General features: G+C 62.8%; 1 protein-coding gene across 5 annotated transcripts in view; it reads right to left on the bottom strand.

The window, feature by feature from the left end:
- PIEZO1 (piezo type mechanosensitive ion channel component 1) overlaps positions 1-18,927 on the bottom strand; it is a 68,343-nt gene that overhangs the window by 10,670 nt on the left and 38,746 nt on the right. For 2 of the 5 annotated variants that reach the window (XM_036440848.2, XM_045582599.1), the window contains exons 4-41: positions 18,446-18,488; positions 18,209-18,347; positions 14,598-14,766; positions 14,234-14,447; positions 13,958-14,129; positions 13,734-13,847; positions 13,574-13,652; positions 12,868-12,968; positions 12,176-12,436; positions 11,503-11,614; positions 11,245-11,423; positions 11,016-11,164; positions 10,682-10,864; positions 10,184-10,296; positions 9,858-10,018; positions 9,548-9,724; positions 8,871-8,996; positions 8,568-8,768; positions 7,864-8,068; positions 7,084-7,188; positions 6,258-6,411; positions 5,766-6,009; positions 5,583-5,679; positions 5,174-5,345; positions 4,616-4,705; positions 4,439-4,533; positions 4,072-4,143; positions 3,406-3,506; positions 2,764-2,866; positions 2,632-2,688; positions 2,376-2,548; positions 2,133-2,239; positions 1,774-1,965; positions 1,431-1,689; positions 1,172-1,360; positions 663-963; positions 253-412; positions 15-162 (exon numbers count right to left, since the gene is read on the bottom strand). In XM_036440848.2, coding sequence (XP_036296741.1) covers positions 15-162; positions 253-412; positions 663-963; positions 1,172-1,360; positions 1,431-1,689; positions 1,774-1,965; positions 2,133-2,239; positions 2,376-2,548; positions 2,632-2,688; positions 2,764-2,866; positions 3,406-3,506; positions 4,072-4,143; positions 4,439-4,533; positions 4,616-4,705; positions 5,174-5,345; positions 5,583-5,679; positions 5,766-6,009; positions 6,258-6,411; positions 7,084-7,188; positions 7,864-8,068; positions 8,568-8,768; positions 8,871-8,996; positions 9,548-9,724; positions 9,858-10,018; positions 10,184-10,296; positions 10,682-10,864; positions 11,016-11,164; positions 11,245-11,423; positions 11,503-11,614; positions 12,176-12,436; positions 12,868-12,968; positions 13,574-13,652; positions 13,734-13,847; positions 13,958-14,129; positions 14,234-14,447; positions 14,598-14,766; positions 18,209-18,347; positions 18,446-18,488 — 5,717 coding nt within the window. The remainder of the gene's footprint in view (positions 1-14; positions 163-252; positions 413-662; positions 964-1,171; positions 1,361-1,430; positions 1,690-1,773; positions 1,966-2,132; positions 2,240-2,375; positions 2,549-2,631; positions 2,689-2,763; positions 2,867-3,405; positions 3,507-4,071; positions 4,144-4,438; positions 4,534-4,615; positions 4,706-5,173; positions 5,346-5,582; positions 5,680-5,765; positions 6,010-6,257; positions 6,412-7,083; positions 7,189-7,863; positions 8,069-8,567; positions 8,769-8,870; positions 8,997-9,547; positions 9,725-9,857; positions 10,019-10,183; positions 10,297-10,681; positions 10,865-11,015; positions 11,165-11,244; positions 11,424-11,502; positions 11,615-12,175; positions 12,437-12,867; positions 12,969-13,573; positions 13,653-13,733; positions 13,848-13,957; positions 14,130-14,233; positions 14,448-14,597; positions 14,767-18,208; positions 18,348-18,445; positions 18,489-18,927) is intronic. The other 3 variants (XM_045582596.1, XM_045582597.1, XM_045582598.1) reach the window with 3 other exon arrangements.

Below are 18,927 nucleotides of genomic sequence, written 5' to 3'. Positions count from 1 at the left end.
CGAGCCCAGCTCACCCCAAAGGCCCAAAAGCCGAAGATGATGATGATGAAGTCGACCACATCTGCCAGGAACATGAGGGCGTAGACGTCAGTGGCCGCGCGGTACTTGGTGTGCAGGATGTCATGGAAGAAACCCCGCAGGGGCCGGTACACACTCTGGGCCCTGCGGACGGCGGGAGGGAGCTCAGCCCAGGCCCACCTTGGTGGCTCCCACCCACCCCTCCCCTAGGCCACTCCCAGGTTGGTCACTCACAGGGATAGGCAGAAGGTTTGCAGCCAGATGCCCACCACCTTCACTCTTTCCCGGACACGACTCCGCCTCCTCTGTTTCCCAGAAGCTGCTGCTTCCTCCTCCTCCTCCTCCTCCTCCTCCTCCTTCTCCTCCTCCTCCTCCTCCTCCTCAGTCTCGGCTTCTGTGGGAGTAGGCACCACTGATGGACTGAGGCCTAGTTCAGCTCCTGACCATCTGGAGGGGCTGAACTGCCATCACCCCATTTCACAGACTGGCAGACTAAGCACAGGGCCCTCCCAGCGTCGCCAGCAGTGGGCCCTGGGGCTGCATCCTCTGGACACAGAGGGTGTGGTTGGAGCCTGGCTGGGGTGGTGACTGCAATGTGAGAGCTGGGTGGGCTGGGGTGGTTGCATGTTGACAGGGACATGTACCAATGGCTGCCGGTCCTCTGGGTTCTGCACTCTTCTTCTTCCTCCTCCTGAAACGCAGACCAACGCGCTTCGTGTCGTGGGGCTTGAGCTCCACGTGTGGCTCCGAGGGCCCGTCTCTCGCTTCTACTTGGATGTCATCCTCGGTGGTGGCCCCGGCCACCCCCAGCTCCTCCCGGGGCCCCATGCCCTCCTCAGTCTGGAATCCCAGCAGGCCTGGCTTCTCCTCCGGCTCCTCCTTTCCACGGCCCCCATTAGGCTCCTTGGAGAGCGGGTCCTCATCGTGGTCCCAGAGGCCATAGCACTGTGGAAGGAAGGAAGGAAGGGAGGGAAGGAGGGAGGGAGGGAGGGAGGCAGGGAGGGAGGGAGGGAGGAAGGAAGGAAGAAGAGCCTTGGGGAGGCAGGCATGGCCAGGCCCACCATGGGCCCCCAGGTGTCCAGCTTCGCCTCCTGGAACAAGATGGCCAGAGGTGCCTGCCTGCTGCCCACCCGCCCTGGTGCTTGGCACTCACCAGCAGCTGGGAACGATGGAAGAAGAGGGCCAGGAGCTGCACCAGGTCGTACTTGATGTAGCTGTCCTTCTTCTCCAGGCCCAGGATGCGAGGCGGGAAGTAGGGCTTGTTCTCATAGCGCCGCAGCACCGTGTGGCTGTTCCAGGGGAAGAAGCCAAACTGGAACAGGTACTTGGTGACCACCATGACCTGCGGGACAGTGGGGCTCAGCACGGCGGGTGGGGCCAGGCCCCCCCCCCGCCCCCAGGCTGCTGCCCACCTCGGTGAAGACGATGGCCGTCATCCAGAAGCGCTTGCTGGGCCGCGGGATGGACAGCATGGCCCACAGGAAGACCAGCACAGGCAGCACGAGGGAGGTGGCCGAGGCGGTGACCATGTGGTTGAGAACGATGATGAAGTAGCAGAGCAGCTCGGAGTGGGCGGCCACGCACTGGTACACGGCTTGCAGCAGCCGCAGCGCCCGGCCCTGCCTGGCCTCGAACTGCTCGGCCTCCTCCAGCTCTGGGATGCGTAGGCACCTGCAGGGTCCACGTTCAGGCAGGTCCTGGCCCCAGGCCGAGGCACAGCCGCCCCCGGCCCCACCAGCCGCCCCTCGCGCACACCTGTCCAGGAGCAGCTCGCTGGCCGTGCGCATCCGGGGCCGCGCGCTGGCGGGAAGCTCCCGGGAGCAGTGCAGAGAAGCCCTGGGCTCCGTGACCATCTCCTCGCTGCCGCTGCGGGTGTTGTAGCCTGTGCTCAGGGGGCTGCCGGGGTCCTCGGGCGTGCTGCTTACTGGTTCTTCTGCCCCCAGCCCGCTGTGGGAGGGGAGGCCGGTCACAGACGGCAGGAGGGCCTCCAGGTCCCGGGTGGGCAGGGGCTGGGAGGCTATGTGCCCGAGCGTAGCTGCTGGGCTGTCCCTGGCTCTGGGCCTGAGAGCAGGCCAGATGCAGCGGGTACTGGAGCCCCTGCGGCCCATGCCTACCTCGAAGCTGTGCTAGGCACGTCCCGTGCCTCCGAGGGGCCTGGTGGCGTGGCCTCGGCTTCACTTGAGTACAGCTGGTCCAGGACGCCCCGGTGCACCTCTCTACCCTGCAGGGCACACGAGGGGGGTAGGGTAGTGGAGGTGGGGGAGGTGAGGGTGGGGCAGGCACAGGGGTAGAGTAGTGTGGTAGGGCATGGTGGCAGGGGTGGGGGTGTGATGGGGTCGGGGTATGGTGGCACTCACCCTGAGCAGCTCCTGTGTGAGCAGGTAGCGCTCAGCACGCAGCACGTTACTCATGGCGTGGTGGTGCCGTGTGAAGGTGTACAGCCAGCGCGTCAGCCCGTCCACCAGCGCCTGTCCCAGCACCCACAGGAACTGCATGGTGCTCAGCACCCGCTGCATCACATGGCTCTGGCCTGCAGGGAGGGGATTGGCAGGAGGGTCCTGGAGGGGCAGCCAGCACGAGAATCCCAACCCCAAACCCCCAGGGCCCGCGTACCTGCTACCTGGTCCTCTGGGCCCTCTGCCAACTCCACCTCTGGACCCGGGTTGCCTCCTGGGCATAAGGGAGTTGGTCAGCGCCTTGTAGCCCTACGTTCCCCACCCCCTGCCCGCACTCGGCCCGACTCACCCACAGGCAGCTGGGCCTGCTCCTGCGCCTGCTCCTGCTCCTGCTCCTGCCGCCGCCGCCTCAGCACCGTCTGGGCGTTGGTCACCCATGCCTGGTATGCCATCTGCAGGACAGGGCCCCGGGTTAGCACCCTGCTGCCCAGGCCCAGTCGCACTGGGCTCACCTCTGAGCTCCCGAGGAGGAGAAGGAGCCAGGGGTCAGCGCCCCTGGGGACCCTCAGCCTGAGCCGGGCAGGAAGTGGGCACCATAGGGCAGTTCACACAGCCTACCTGGCACATCACGATTCTCACTTAGCACCCAGGCCTCAGGCCAGAACCAGGGGCCCACAGGTGGACAAGAGGCTCCTGGCTCAGAAGACGGATGTGCAACCAGCAAATATAATGCGCCCTCTTGAAGGCCAGGCCTCCGGTGGCCCCCACAGGCCTGGGGGTCAGAGCTGGGGCTGCAGGAGGCGGGGGCAGAGGCACATAGCTGCCATGACCTATGGTCCCTGCAGACTCCTGGCTATCTGACTGGTAGACTCAGGAGGTCTGAATGGGGCTGGGCAGGTGCCCAGGCTCTGGGGGCACCTGTCCTTCCTGTGCTGGCCTGGCCCAGGTGCTCCACGGACAGGGAAGGCAGCCAGGGGCCCTGCCACCTCACCTGGAAGGCACTCTGTGCCGATGGCCGGGGGTCCTCGGGCTGGGCCTCCTCCTCCTCCTCACTGTCGGACTCGAACAGGAAGTAGTCCCCAGAGTGGATGACTGTGGGCAGGGTGGGGTTGAGCTGGCCTCCACCCCCATGGGTTTGGGCTCTGCAAGACTCTCAAGTTATGGGCTCTTTTGGGGGGGGGGGGGGGGGGGGCAGTAATAGGCCTGGCTGTGCTACCCAGCTTGGGTTCCCTATGACCCCAGGGCCAAGGCCCGCATGCCACCCGTCCCCCAGGGACAGCCTCAGTGGCTGGAGGCAGGGAGCAGCAGGCTGGAGGACGGAGGCGCATGCACAGGACACAGGCCGGAGTGGCGGGACGAGACCAGACTGAACGAGAGGAACACAGGGAGCAGGGCCAGGAAGGGAGAGGCTGGGAATGGGCAGTGATAATCTGGACTTCGGAATCCCTGAGTTATAAAATGCAGAGCTGGGGGGAGGGGTGGTGGCAGGCAGCTAAATCGAGGCCCAGCCCCTTGTTACTGCATGGCCTGCATCCAGGCGGCAGGTGAGTGCCACCATACCCCAAAGGCGGTAGCAACTGAGAGGTGGGGGGATGGGGTGGTACCCAACATACAGCAGCTTGAGAGAGTGGTCATGGCAGCTAGGTTGGGGCGGTACCTGTGGCGTGGTCCAGCCAGGGCCGCCACCACCGTGTCCGTGGCGGGGAGGAGCCCCCTGGACTTTCGGGACCTGTGAAGGGGAGGGGGTGGCAAGCATGAGCCAGCAGGGAGAGTGACGGAGAATGAGGGTGTCCCCTCAGCAGACACACACAGCACCCTCTCACGGTGCTCTGGCGGTGAAGGACAGCCCACAGTGCAGACGGACAGTCACCGACAGGCTGTGTGGCCTGCAGGGACAGAGTGACCACATGGCACAGGACAGGTGGGCTGGGAGCCCTGGGTGACGTCACGTGGCACAGGTGCGGACAGGCTCCAGCGGCACAGAGGCACCCGTGCTGGGGGCCCCGGGGGCTCTACCCACTCACCTGGCTCCTGGCCGGGCTCCAGGGTGTCCTGGGGGTGGCCGAGGCCCGCCGGGCCCTGCCTGTACTTCTCCTGCTTGGCGCGGATACGTTCCATCCTGTGGACGGGAGACGGCTCTGAGCTCCGGGCCCGACAGGAAAACACCCCCTCCCATCCTGGTCCCCCAGGACGGCACCTACTGTCTTTTCAGCTGGGCCAGGGACTTCTCCTCGGCCTTGCGGTGGAAGTCGATGCTTTTGAGGTTGGCAGCGTTGTACAGGGCGAAGCCCCTGTGGGGAGTCCGTGAAGCCCGAGTGAGCACCAGCCTTACAAGCTCCCTCCTCTGGGCTCAGCCCACCTGCCCAGCGCCCAGGTCCTCCCTGCTCACAGGCTCGCTCTCCAACATGACACCCCATCTGCACTGCAGTGAGAGGGAGGGGACCCCGTGCCACCTCCGGTCTCATGGGGTAGAAAACGTGCAAATGAAGAGGTGGCCCTGGGACCTACAGAGGCCAGGGAAGGGGAGACTGGCCAGGCACGGGGGGCGGGCTGGGACAGGCTCCCTGGCCGGGGCACTAGTAGGACTGAAATACCAGCCCACAAAAAGCTAGGGCTGAGACCACATGACGTGGACATTGTGCAGTCGGGCCCCTGAGGAGGTGCTAATGGCCCGTGGTCCTCGGTTCGCTCTAGGAGCCGTGTCACATCAGGGCGCAGTGCCCTGCCCTCGTGGGCCCGGGGATCCAGGGCGGGCCCACCTGGAGGCCTGCAGAGCGGTTGCCTGGAGCTCGGCCCTGACGTGCAGGAAGTAGTAGCTGAGGAAGACTCGGCGCTGCAGCAGCAGGAACAGGAAACAGACGCTGTCCCACAGGATGCCAGCCTCCTCCACAGGCAGCAGGCAGTCCTGGTCCCTGCCCAGCATCTCCTTGGCTGTGAGACAGGGGCCAGCACAGGTCAGGGGTATGAGTGGGGTCGGGAACACGGGTGGGATCAGGGGTGTGGGGCAGAGGTTGGGGACCTGGGTCAGAGGCAGGGGTCAGGAACGTTTGCTGAGGATCAGGATGCAGATAAGACCATGGGGCAGGGTGTGGGAAACCGACAGGGGTCTGGGCCCCTGAAGCAGTGCGTGTCCCCGACACCCCCAGCCACCCGCCCTCTCCCACTCACGGTCGTAGTAGCCTTTGACCGTGCACACGAGGCTGAACAGCTGGATGACCCAGCAGAAGCTGCTCTGCATTTGCTCCACGAAGACACAGGACAGGAGCTGGGGGCGGGAGGAGGGTCAGCCAGCCTCCGGGGCTGCGTTGGGGCTGGGGCTGGGGCTGGGGCTGGGGCTGGCGGCCGGCTCACCGAGAGCATGTTCTTGGAGATGATGACGGTGACGTTGTACAGGATGAGGCAGTCCCACAGCACGAGGCGGGTGTGCGTCTCCTTCTGCAGCAGGGAGGTGCCGAAGAGCAGCAGGTAGAAGCAGGCCAGCAGGTAGCCCAGCCCGAAGACGCTGATGCGCGTGGCCCCTGTGATGAACACCACCACCAGCACCAGCCAGAAGAGGTAGCGGAAGACAGCGACTTTCAGCATGTCGAGGTAGGACCTGCGGACGGGGTGTCACTGTGGGCCGATCACCCCCGCCCCCCACAGCCTCGGGCCAGAGGAACCCCAGGAGGCCTCTCTGCTGCAAGGCCGATGTCCGCCCGCCCCTCGTCTGGTCCCCGACACCACCGGCGACACCTGCCCGGGCTCCGTCCTAGCAGGAGCCAGGCGTGCCCGCCAGCCCTGCAGCCCCGCTGCCTATGCAGCCGTAGACAGGGCTCTGCAGGCTGGCGACACCCCGGGACCCACCTACAGTGAATGAAGTTGGGCACGGGGTTGGGCTCCCCCCGCAGAGGCTCCAGGTGGTCGGTGTTGACGCCGGCCATGTGCTGCCACTCCTCGGTGCGCTCAGCCAGGAACACCTGCCACTGCTGGGAGGCGCAGAGCAGCAGGAGGAAGTCACCTGCGGGCACACGAGAGGCCGCTGCCGCACGACCCGGGAACCGCTGGCCCGCGGAGCCTGGCACACGACGGGCACGGGCCCTGGCCTCATCCCCAGACCAGAGTGAGGCCTGGTGTGTGCACGTGAGGGCTGGGCAGACACATGCCTACGAGCGTGAACACTGGCGGGCAATGTCCATACACGGATGTGGATGTTGGGGATCACGCCTGTGTACATGCTCTGTGTATCTCTGCACCACATGCACATTAGGAAATGAGTTAACGTGTTTGACTGTGCACCCCATGGGCATCAGTCTGTGTGCACTTGCATCTGTCTCTCTGCCCATCTGTGCACACCTTCGTCCACACCAGTATCCACCCCCACTTCCATACCTACAACTATCTCTGCATCCACACCTGATGGCAGGGTGTGCACATGAGAGAAGGGCCTCAGTGCCATGGGCCTATCCTGCAAGGCTAGGCGCACCCATGAGAGAACCCCCCTCACTCCCTCTCCCACCCCGTCCTGCGGGGGAACCACAGGATTGGGCCAGCTGGCAAGGCCTGGACAACACGCCCCTCGCTAGCTGAATGGAGGTCTGCGCTTGCCCGCTGCCCGTGCAGAACCTCCTTGGCCCTCAGTGAGGCTGGCAGGCAGTGCATGTGGACAAGGGGCCCAGCCGGTGGCACTCACTGATGAGGTTGGTGGAGTTGGGGGCCCTGAAGAAGTCAGGCAGGTACAGCCACTTGATGAGCACCGAGTTCATGGGGATGGCCTGGCTCCAGCGCCAGGGGTAGTCTGTGGGTAGAGGGAGTGTGTCAAGGCTCCGGACAGCCTGTCCCCTCCCCATTTGCTGGCCCACAGCCTGTAGGGGTCCAGTGTCCACGGTTCTTCACCCACATATACGTTTACAGTCAGCCTCAAAAACACAACCTCTCTCCTTTGGAGTCCGGAGAGCATCCAGGTCCAGAGCTCCCAGCACATGTTTAACGACACGTTTCCCAGGCCCCCGTGGCAGCAACTGCGTGACAGCTAGAGGGCAGCATGTGGGCAGGGCGGTCTCCCTGAGGGCTGGCCCATGGGATGGCTGGACCACAGGAGACGTCATTACACACCTATCAGAATGGCTAACACAAAAATAGTGACACCACCAAATGCTGGCAAGGAAGAGCTGGAGCCACGTGGTGCCGGTGGAGATGTACACTAGGACAGCCTCTGTGGGCTTTTATGCCAGAGAAATGAAAACTATGCCCACGCAAAACCTAGACACCAACGCTCACAGCCCCAACCTGGGAACCACAGACGTCTCCCTTGTGTGAAAGGCCAAACCAACCACGGTGCATCCAGAACACCACGCTGCAGGCAAGGAAAAAGCAGCACCGACCCACTCACCAACACAGGCTGGCGGGAGCACCCTGTGCCGGCTCCCTCGGACCCCTGCCCACCCCCGCCCACAGCTTGCGCCCTGCTCACCGATGCACAGAGCGGGCGGGATGCCCAGGCACAGCAGGTACTGGTACAGCAGGAAGAGCGTCAGGAAGAGGCAGTAATTGGGCCAGAGACGGGCGATGGCCCTCCGGCGCCTGCGGGTGAGGATGGCCACCAGCCAGCAGCCGTGCAGGATGACCATGAAGTTCATGCGCTGCCCGATCACGTTCACGGCCATCAGGAAGCAGATCTGGGGGTGGCAGAAGGGGGAGAGGAGATGAGAATGGGAGGTGGAGGGATCTGGTGGAGGGTCCTTCTTGGACCTGCCTCCGGGCAGCCTCGGGCCTGCAGGCTGTCTCGGAGGGTCACAGGCGGTTGGGCGGCCTGGGAGCAGAACACCTGTGCCTCAAGGCAGGTGGGATCTGTAGCCTAGGCTCACGGCAGCCCACGCCACCTCCTGGAGGGATAGAGAGGCTGGACGTGTCTCCTCCGTGCAGTGGGGAGACTGAGGCCAGGAGGCTCTGTGGCAAAGTTGAGACTCTAACCCAGTCTCCAGCCTGAGTCCTGGCCCCCCTGTCCTCACCCCACAGGCCAACCTTGCCCGGGAGGACACAGCAGCCTTGGTGGTCCACCTCCTGTGCCCCCGGGCATCCCCCGAGCCTGCACATGGCAGATGCTCAACCAAGATCCCTCCCTCGAGGGCAGCACAGACCTCTGGTGTCAGTCCCACCAGGTGCGGGGAGACTCACCTCCAGCCCAAATTTGTAGAAAAAGAAGTTGACAAAGTACTTGGCACAGCTAAGCAGGTCCCGGTCCAGCTGCTGGCGGGTGCCGTCGATGCAGACGGCCTGGGCGGGCAACGGGCCCAGCTGGTGCTGCCGGCGGTGGTGCTCCTGGCGCCGGTACACAATGGCCTCGAACACCAGCAGCAGCAGGATCTGCAGGTGGTTCTGGGGAGGGGGACAGTGGGGCTCCTCTAGTCCTGCCTCCAAACCCTGAATGCCCCAGTCCCCTCAGTGCCACCCCACCCGCCGCCTTGGCCCTGCTCTCACCTGGATGTAGCCCAGGTTTGGGTAGCCCTTCCGCACCCCAAACCAGTTAGCCGGGTCGACGGGCCCCCGGTACAGCAAGGACTGGTTGATCTCCGCCTTCTGCAGGTTGGTGCTATTGGGGAGGGGCTGGGAGACAGGGGCAATGTCAGCCCCTGCCGCCAGCTGGTAACTGGACGCTGACCCGGCCCTGCCTTGAGTCCCCGTCCCAACAACAGCTCCAGAACTGGTCTGGGCAGGTCTGGGCCAGACCACAGCTGCCCCCAGCCAGGATACGGGGTGCTGTCAGCCTCCAAACCACCTTAATGGAGAAGGGGACAGGGTGACTAGGGATGGCGAGGTTTCGGGCAGGGGTGGCGGGAGAAGTAAAGAGAAAGCTCTGGGCAGGGGCTACCCCGAGTGGCCGCCCCCTCCCCAGTCTGGCTGGGGCTCCCCTTCGCTTGAGGAGACACCTGGCCCGAATGCTCCATGACCTGTATTTCAGCAGGAGTTGGCCGAGCGAGGATACTTCGCTAGCCCAGACTCCCTGGCATGGGGGTGGGCCTCCACAGACCTGGTGGAAGGACCCCTCCTCCAGGCAGCCCCTGGCCCCGAGGACGGCCCCTGCATCTGCCCCTCACACCCTGCGCTGAAGAAGCGGGAGGCTCGCTAGGCTCAGGGACTCGGTGCCGTGGCCGTACCTCAGTGCAGTTGCTGGAGTACTTGTAGGGGCTGACGACCTTGAGCTGGTAGAGCATCTTGCACACGATGATGATGCAGGTCCACACGGTGGACAGACAGGAGGCCATGGGCCGGAAGCGGGGGTAGGGCAGGGCGAAGGCCCAGAGCACCACCAGCAAGAGGTTCATCACTGACACCTGTGAGAGCCAGGCCAGGGGGGCTGAGCCAGGCGGGTGGGGCACGCCCTCCTGCGGGCCGGGACCCAGGGAGGCCCACGAGGTGCCCTGCGTGGCCCGCTGCAGACAAGGCAGGTGCGCGTCCCCCTCTCACCTCCTTCAGGGCCACCCAGACGGTGTACAGGGCCACCAGCTTGAAGACGTGCAGCTCCAGCAGGCGCCGCACGAACACCTGCACGCGGGTCAGGACGCTCGAGAAGCTGGCGGACAAGTCCAGCAGCCGCTCGGCCACCAGGCCCCACTTGTTGGCTGCGACTGTGGGGAGGGGGCGGGCAGTGAGAAGGGAACAGCCTCTGGACCGGGGGCTGTTCTGTCCTGTGTAGGCAGACTCCCCCAGGGCTCACAGGGGACCTACCCGGTGACCCGGCTCCTTGGCACCCTACACTCACCTCTCAGGGGCTGTACTCCCTTCTGACTTACCTTCTGGGACCTGTGTGGCCTGGTGGGGGCCAGCAGTGCCCAACCCCTGGTCCCTGGAGGCTTCCTCCTCCTCTTCCTGCTGCAGCAATGGGGTCCCGCTCACTGCGTCCTGCCTAGGACAGGGCCCGAGAGTGTCACTTCCTCCCAGCGCTCCTGCCCCCTTGGGGCTAGCAGAAGACCCTGCCTGTACCCCCTCCTGCCTCCACTGCGTGACCTGTGTTATTTGTGCTGCAACCCAGCTGACTTTCCCCGTGGAGACCCCAATGAGTCAGAGAAAGCAGCCCTCCCTAGACCCCTCAGCATTTGAAGATGACGGCCAAGACCAAGGCCTTCCCACTGCTTTGGGTCCCCCATCGGAATCCCACCAGCCACCTTCCCCTCCCAATGAGGCCCTTCTCTGTGCCAGTTCAAGGTGGAGACACTCTGCAAGCCCCTGTGCCCCACAGCCCACCCCCACCAGCCACGACCAGAGCCCGCCCTCCTCAGAGGCAGGTGCACCTGTGAGCCCAGCGGGGGCGGCAGGCGCCAGGCAGAGGAATGTGCTCCAGGTCGGTGAGCTGCATGAAGGGCCGGTGGAAGTAGTGCAGCTGCAGGATGCAGGCGAGCAGGAAGAAGCCAGGGATGAGGATGCTGGAGAAGAGCTCGGACACGCTGAACTGCTCCAGGCCCAGGTCCCCCAGCCTGCGGAGGGAGCACCGTCAGCACCGCTCAGCCCTGCAGCCCCGGCCCTGCAGCCCCAACGCAGCGCCTTGGGCCTGAGGAGATGCGGGGCCTGAGGAGATGCGGGGCCATGTCTGGACCTCGCCCGCCTGCCCACCCACTGCTGACTCACTGCTCGTCAGTGAAGCCTGTCAGGTTGCGCCAGTACATGGGGAAGTCCTGGAACTGGAAGGTGTAGACAGCGATGAGCACTAGCATGGTGTAGGCCACCACCAGCCACCAGAACACCTTGAGCAGCTTCCGCCACAGGCTGTAGTAGACCTGCAGGAAGAGGGGTGTGAGTGAGGCGCCCTGCAGGGAGGCTGGGCTGCTGGAGGGACCCACCTGCCCACCCCAGGCACCTGGAAGAGGGTGAGGCAGAGCAGGAAGAGGAACATGTAGACGATCTTGTAGACGACGAGGCGGCCCGCGAAGCTGACCACGATGAACATGCCGGCGCACACGTAGATCCAGTACTTGGCATAGATGCCAGTGACCAGCTCGCCCAGGCTCCGGAGCAGCGTCTGAGTCCGCGTGGGCTCTGGGGGCCGAGCCAGGGGACCAGGGTGTGACTTCGGGGTCAGCCACAAGGGCCTGGCCCAGCTGCCCCGCCCACTCACCTGTGTCCGCCACGGTGACCTCCATCAGCACGGAGGGTGTCTTCTCCCTCCTCAGCAGCTTTTCCTTGATAAATCGGCGCAGCAGGAGCCAGAAGGTCAGGGTATACAGCAACTGGGATGGGGAGGGGCAGTGTCACTGAGGGGTGGGCACCCTGGCATCCCTCCCAAAGCCAGGGCCCAGCCCAAAAAGATGTGGGCAGGGGAGACCTCAGCAGTGAGGCCGCCAGCCCCTCCTGTAGGAACAAGCTCATCCTGGTGCATACACACCTGCACACAAGTCCCTACACGAGTGAATACATATGCACACTAGGCTCATACGCCTGTGCATGTTCACATACATGTATGCAGAAGTTCATGTTTGCATGCATACACAGACTTGCATACGGGCTCAAACATCTCACATAGTGAGATACGACCCACTGAGGCCCAGGGGCAGCATGCAACACTAACAGAACCTATGCTAGGGAGACCGGACAGTGCCCCCTAAAACACAAGGCCATCACTCATGCACTCCAGCCACTACTCTGGACTGGCCAACAGGGACCCCGTGGCGACCAACAAAGGCCTGCCCTCCTGAGCTCCCACTGCACTGGGAGCTGGCCCGTAAACCGAATGGCACCGTCACGGTCCTCATGCACATGCTCATGGGTGCCCTGGAGTGAGTGGCACTCACCATGGCACCGAGGTCCAGGCAGGGGTACTGAGTGTGCTCCAGCCCCAGCTGGCGCAGGCTGACAGGACCCAGGGTGGTGGGCAGCTCCGACTGCAGGTCCATGGCCCACACGTAGCGCAGGCAGCACAGCGCCAGCCCGTAGAGCAGGATGAAGGGCGAGCAGAGCATGGCCATCTGGTGGCGGCTGCGCACAGTCCAGATGAGGCAGGCCCAGAGCAGCAGCACGAAGGTCAGCCAGCTGTGGTAGGTGATGCTCCACACCTGGGGGCAGGGGCTGGTGGGCAGGGCTACACAGTCCACCTGGCCCGTCCCCACCTGCTCCCCCCGCACACCGAGGGGGAGGGCAATGAGGTGCTCAGATAGAAAGGCAAACATGCCTATCTGCCCGGATCATGGTGGCACAGGACACACGCCATCCCCACACCACACACGATCACATACACACACACACACACACACACACACACACACACACGTGCACAAATACATTCATGCTCACAATTAAAATACACATGTATTCACATACACACATGCTCACATACGCAGCTGTGAGCTAGCCAGGGTGAGTCTTGGCCAGCAGGACACAACTGCCTTCGTTTCTGGTGAGGAAGCACCAGGCTGTGAAGCATGGGCCACCACCCACCTCTCGTACGTGTGAAGAACCCCCAGGAAGGGCCCACCAGGCTCCTTACCATCATGGCGATGAGGGCACACACGTAGCTCTGGTCCATGATGAGGTGGCCCAGGCCATGCAGTGGAGATGTCTCTCTTGGCTCAGCCAGCCTGGGGTACACTATAGGGTGGTGGCAAGCGTTACCCGGGAAGCTCTGACACCAACAGGCCAGACCCCTCACCCACACCTGACTTTGCTCTGCAATGTGGCTGGGGTGCGGAGTAGCAGCCCAGTGGGAGGAGGCTCCCATCTGACACTGTCATGTGACTGGGTGTCCGGGCCCTCTCCGGGCTGCTGTTTCCAAGGCTCCGAAGAGAAAGGGACAAGATGGCCCAGAACCCCTTCCAGCTCGGTGGGCATGCAAGTCCTCAGGCACCAGCTTTGAGGCCAGTGATTCAGCTCCTGCTTTGTGCAGGGGCAAGTCACAAAATGGAAATCAAGGCTTAGGGCAAAAAGAACTCCCAGAAAATTGCCCAGTTCTACCCATCTGCCCAGATAGCAGACAGCCACCCTGGGCCTCTGGGCCAGTCCAGGGCAGCGCAGTCCAGTTCTCCAGGAACTGGGAGGAAGGTCCCCCTCACTGCCCCCCCTCCCCCAGGGCAGCAGCATGGCTCCAGACAAACACAGCTGGAGAGGCCAACTTGCGAGACAACCCAGTGGCCACCAGGGGGCAGCAGTGTGCACACAGAGGGCGATATCCCTAGGCTGCCACGGTGTCTACTCACGGGGGCGCTGCGGGACCTGGCTGTGGCTACTCAGGTCGTGCACGATGCAGTTGTCAGCCTCAGCGTCAGGCATCGTGTGCTGCAAAGGCAAGACAAGACCTAGTGAGCCAAGCCCATGGGCCGGAGGGCTCACCCCCGTCACTCAGCCCAGCCTCCTTACCGGGGTAGCACCCTCCTCCTTGGTGGCTGCAGACCTGGCCTGGCCCTGGGGCCAGTGGTCCATCTCTGTCAGCTCCACCTCCCGCTCCTCGGCAGCCCCAGCCGCCACCTTTTTCTGCGGAGACCAGAGCAGAGCTCAGTGCCCCACCCAGCTGGAGAGCCATGGCCTGACCGGAGGTGGGTGTCGAGGTGTGAGGCAGAGGAGCGCTGGCCCTGGGCACCCACCTGGCCTGGGGGGTGGTGTGTGCGGAGCTTCAGGAGGGAGATCACAGTGTAGTACAGGAGCAGCAGGATCCCGGGGCTCACGTACACGGGCCAGTCGTGGCTGGTGTTGAGGACCAGTGCGTTGGAACTGGAGCAGTTCGCGTGGGCCAGAAAGTCCTTAAGACCGAAAACCCTGTGGAGAAAAGGCACGGCTCTCACCTCTGGCTGGGAGGAGGAGCCAGCTGGGCGGGGCAGGGATGAGGGGACAGAGCAGAACCTGTTCAGATGAGCCCTCACCTGGCCCAGATGCCAGCAGGTGGGAGCACGTCCTGGGCGAAGGGCATCTGGTAGCAGTAGAGGCAGATGAGGTGGCCGGCGCCAAAGCAGCCCACCATGACGCAGAGTGTGCTGAAGCCCAGGGCGCTGATGGGAAAGTGGCAGGCCCACCAGGTGCAGATGCCCAAGAAGAACAGGAAGTAGACGCTGGAGAAGGCTGAGGGGTGGGCAATGCCTGCAGAACGGGACAGAGGCAGGCAGGGTCATGCCTGGCCAGGGCTGGGTGACCTCCGTCTCACTGGTCAGCAGGGAGCTCGGCAGGTGTGAAAACCCCTCCTGCTGTGACGTTCGGTGCTGGGATCCCTGCTCCCTGCCCCGTGGGTACCTGCCAGCGCGAGCAGCACTATGGCCAGAGTCCGCCCAGCAGCCACTAGCAACCAGTGAGCTGTGATCCGGAACCGGGCAGCCAGCCTCGACTTCCGCTTGCGGGCCAGCACAGGAGCTCCCCGCAGCCCCACCGGGGAGCTGGTGTCCACTTCCCGGTCATCGTCATCCTGCCAAGGTCACAGAGAAGGAGGGAGGTCAGGGGCCTGGCACTCAAGCCACCAGCACCAAGGGGCTTCCACCCTGAGTGTGGACTTGTGCTGCCCTTCTTGCCCAAGGTCCACTCATCCCCTTCCCGCTGCCTCACCTGAGTTCACAGCCCTGCAGGCTTCCTGGAGGCAGCCAGCCCAACCCCAAAACACACTCCTGCCAAGCCCTGGCACACACGATCACTGACCGTGCGGGCTGACCGTGGACTATTCTAGAACCCCTCAAGGGCCTCTTCTTTGTCTCCCATCTTAGTAGCCACAGATTTCTGCATGAATCCCGAAGCCCCTGGCCCTGCTCGGTTTGGCTCCTGAGAGGCCTGCATGGAGCCCGTGCTCTTCCTGCCTCGTCCTGGCACTCCCTGATGTCCAGGAAACAGCTGTTCCAGGAAGCCTCGAGCTCGGCCACAGGAAGCAGGGTTTTCGGAAAGAGGAAAGCAGTGCATGCACACACACGCACTTCACTGTCCAGTTACAGAGAACCCGCCACGGCTGCACTTGGTTCCAGAGACTGAACCAGCACTTTCCTGAGAGGTAAAGGAGCAGAGGCTCAGAGGAGAGCCCCAAACTACGTAGCTGTTTGCATCCCGCCCCCTCTCCTATGCCCAGGGGGCCTCCAGAGAACGAAGGATGGACCCCAGGGGTGTGGCCAGGGGCAAGGGTCTCCTGGTGCCCCCAACAGCTCTTCTGGAAGCCAACTGCCCAGGAAGGCACAGGATGACCCTTCAGGCCTCCCCTGCCCATGGTGGGGACAGAGATCCAATAGGGCCTGCTTCCCGTGGCCCTAGCTCGAGGCTTCCTGAACCGGAGCTGTTTCCTGGACATCAGGGAGAGCCAGCACGAGGCAGGAAAAGAATGGGCTCTGCATCAGATGCCCAGGCCCTGCCCCAGGTCCTCATCTGTAAACTGCATGCCCTGCCTGTGCTCTTCCCAGCCACTGAGGCAGCGCTAGGCATCTGGGCCGAGGGCACAGGCTCTAGCACCAGGCGACCTGGTCACATCCCAGCTCCAGGGTCTCATTGTGCAGCCTTGGGCAAGTCACCCAACCTGAGTGTTTCCCTGTCCATCAAATGTGGGTGGGGCCGAAACCGGTTTGGCTCAGTGGTAGAGTGTCGGTCTACGGACTGGAAGGTCCTGGGTTTGATTCTGGTCAAGGGCATGTACCTTGGTTGCGGGCACATCCCCGGTGGGGGGTGTGCAGGAGGCACCTGGTCGATGTTTCTCTCTTACCGATGTTTCTAGCTCTCTATCTCCCTTCCCCTCTGTAAAAAATAAATTATATATATATATATATATATATATATATATATATATATATATATATATATTTTTTTTTTTTTATTTTATTTTTTTAAATGTGGGTGGGGACCAGACGGGAGAGATGAACCAGACAGGTCCTGTCTTCACAGAGCCTGGGGGTTGGGGGGGCCCCAGGGAGGTGTGGGTTGTGCCTGAAAGGAGGAGAGGGCAAGCCAGGAGAATGGGCTATCTAGAATCCTGGGTACCAGAGCAGGGCCCTGAGTTAGAACTTGTAACTGGGGTTCCCTAAGGTGACCAGATGTCCTGCTTTTGGCGGGACAGTTCCGGTTTTTAACAATTTGTCCCGAGTCCTGCAGTGTTTTAAAAAAGTCCCGATTTTTGGAAAGATTCTTTTAAATCTTTTGGACTTTTTTAAAATGCCACGGGACAAATTGTTAAAAAAAAAAAAAAATCGGAACTATCCAGCCAAAAGCAGGACGTCTGGTCTCCTTACTCTAGACCCCAGAATGCAGAAGCTGGGGGCCCCAGATAGCCTGGAAGGGAAAGATGCTGCTGGAAGGTGGGACAGCCAGGCCTGAGCTCACCCGCCCACAGCCTGGCCCAGGCCCTGGGAAAGCTTCTGAGAAGGTCCATGAAAAATGAGCATATCTGGGAGTGGAAAAACAGAGGCAGCAGCTGGGAGAAAGACGGGTGTTTGGGCTGCGTGTGGTGTCCAGCCTGGCCAGGCCTGGCTCCTGCCCCGACTCAGCTCCCACAGGCCATCCCGGGGAGCAGGGCGGAAACATCCACTCGTCTCCTCACCTCCCACCAAGCCCATCTCACCCCCTCAGAGCATGCATGCACACGGGTAGGACAATCAGGATACGTCCTAGCTCTGGGCTTTAAAACTGGCTTTGCTTTGGTCTGCCTACACCCAAAGCTCCTGGGTTGGCAGGATGGCACAGCCCTATGCCGATGAGGACACTTGGATGAAGGTGACATTTCCTGTTTGCCCAGCAGACCAGAGCCCAGCCCCGATGGGCAGCATGGAGTGAGGGGCTGACCCCTCCTGCCCATCCACAGGTTTCTGGAATAGTCCAGCCCCTTCCTAGAAAAGTTGCTCCAGGAAGCCCTGGATCCACTAATGAGGAAACCAGAGGCAGCCCTGGCCCATGCGCGCACTGGTGCCCACGTGCTCCTGTGGGGAAGGTGAGGGCCAACTCAGTTGGGAGGGGGCCCCAAGAGCAGAAAGAAAGGAAGTCCCAGCCCTGGCACAACCCCCCACAAAGGCCTGGAAAAGCCACTCAGTCTCCAGGTCCCTCTAACACGTTGGGGCCGGCCTTCCCCATGGATGGGGCAGCAGTGGATGGCACAATAGGTTGGGTGAGCTGCAGGCTGACTCGCCCAAACCTTTGGGCTCCCTCGATGGGCTCTTCTGTAGGTTGAGGCCCTCATGCCCATGAGCCTTGGCTACTGAACAAAGGGATGGTGGGAGGGGGTGGGAGAAGCCTGTGGCCCCAGGAGGTCCTTATGCTGGGACCCCTGCACAGTCACAGACCCCACCCAGCCCTCAGACCAGGCCCTACTGGATGGAGGGCCCAGGCAGGGACCCCAGCAAGACATCCTGCCCAAGGCAAGACCCCCTAACCTAGGGCAAAGCCCTCCAAGGACAGCGTCTGGTTTAGGGCCTGCTGGCCTGAGCCTATGCAGCCCCCACCTTGCCCAGAACCCACTGATGCTGCTATGGATGTGGCTTCTCAAGCATCCATCCCTGTGTCCATCAGTCCATCTGTCTGTCAGTCCCTAGGTCTCCCTGATGGTTGGCACAGACCTTCCTCCAGCACTGCTGCCTCCCTCCTGTGGACCAAACAATCTCCTCCAGGATGGTCTCTGAGGGCGCGGGCACTGTCTGGGTGCCCCGCAGGGGTCTTCCAAGAGGGGCCCCGCCAGGACCATGCCACATTGCTAGTGCCCCCTCCCAAGAGACACGCATCTTCTCTCCCCTCTGGTATCCCTTCTTTTCATAATTAGCACGTGTTGGCTCTTACAAAGAAAATTCCACATTCGTTAAAAAATAAATAAAAAGATAAGCAATCCTCAACTGTCCGGATCCCAGCTCTAGAAGGCCCCTACCCGCCACCTGAGCATTCCGCCCGCCACGGCTCACCGGCTCCTGGGAGGGCTGGCTCCGCCGGGCTTCCCGGGTGAAGCGCCTACAGACGCCAAGGCACACGGCAGAGACCACCAGGATGCCCAGGTCGGGGGCCACCAGCCGCACGGCATTGGGGATGTCCTTCGGGTCCAGCCTGTGGAAGGCAGGAGAGTCCATTGGTCAGCCCAGGAGGGCAGGCGCCAGCAGGGAGGGCCTGGAAACCCCCGATGGAGGCGGGGGAGGGGGTCTTACCTCGTGACCCCGACAAGTCGGGAGAGGTTCTCCCAGTGGCTGCCTACGGAGAAAGGCACAGGGAAACCGGGTCAGGCGGGTGGACTCTGAACACCCCCTCCTGTCACCAGAAGGCCCTTGGAGCCCCAGAGGCACGGAATGCCTGGTCTCCAGGGCACCTGTGGCTGGTGTCAAGGATGCTCAAAACACTGTCTTTACGGATAGGGAAACTGAGGCCCAGCCAGGAAAGCCAGGTGGAGCAAAGGCCCTTCCGTTCTGCCTGGCAGGGAGCAGTGGCTGGGCGGCTGGGCCAGGCTCTCAGACCGTCAGCAGAGCCAGCTGCTCCCTGGGGGCTGAGATGGGGAGGCCTGGTGTCAGAACCACCAGGACCAGTATCCCCACCAGGCACCTGACATTCTCTGGTTTCTAAAGCGCAGGAGGGGCACAGTCATCTCAGAATGCAATGGGAAGTCGGTGTGATGCCCTGCCTGCCACGTGGGACC

Source organism: Pipistrellus kuhlii, unplaced genomic scaffold (assembly GCF_014108245.1).
Source record: "Pipistrellus kuhlii isolate mPipKuh1 unplaced genomic scaffold, mPipKuh1.p scaffold_m20_p_17, whole genome shotgun sequence".
Taxonomy (NCBI): domain Eukaryota; kingdom Metazoa; phylum Chordata; class Mammalia; order Chiroptera; family Vespertilionidae; genus Pipistrellus; species Pipistrellus kuhlii.
The sequence above is the reverse complement of the archived record's forward strand: the minus strand, read 5'-3'. Positions and strand labels throughout refer to the sequence as shown.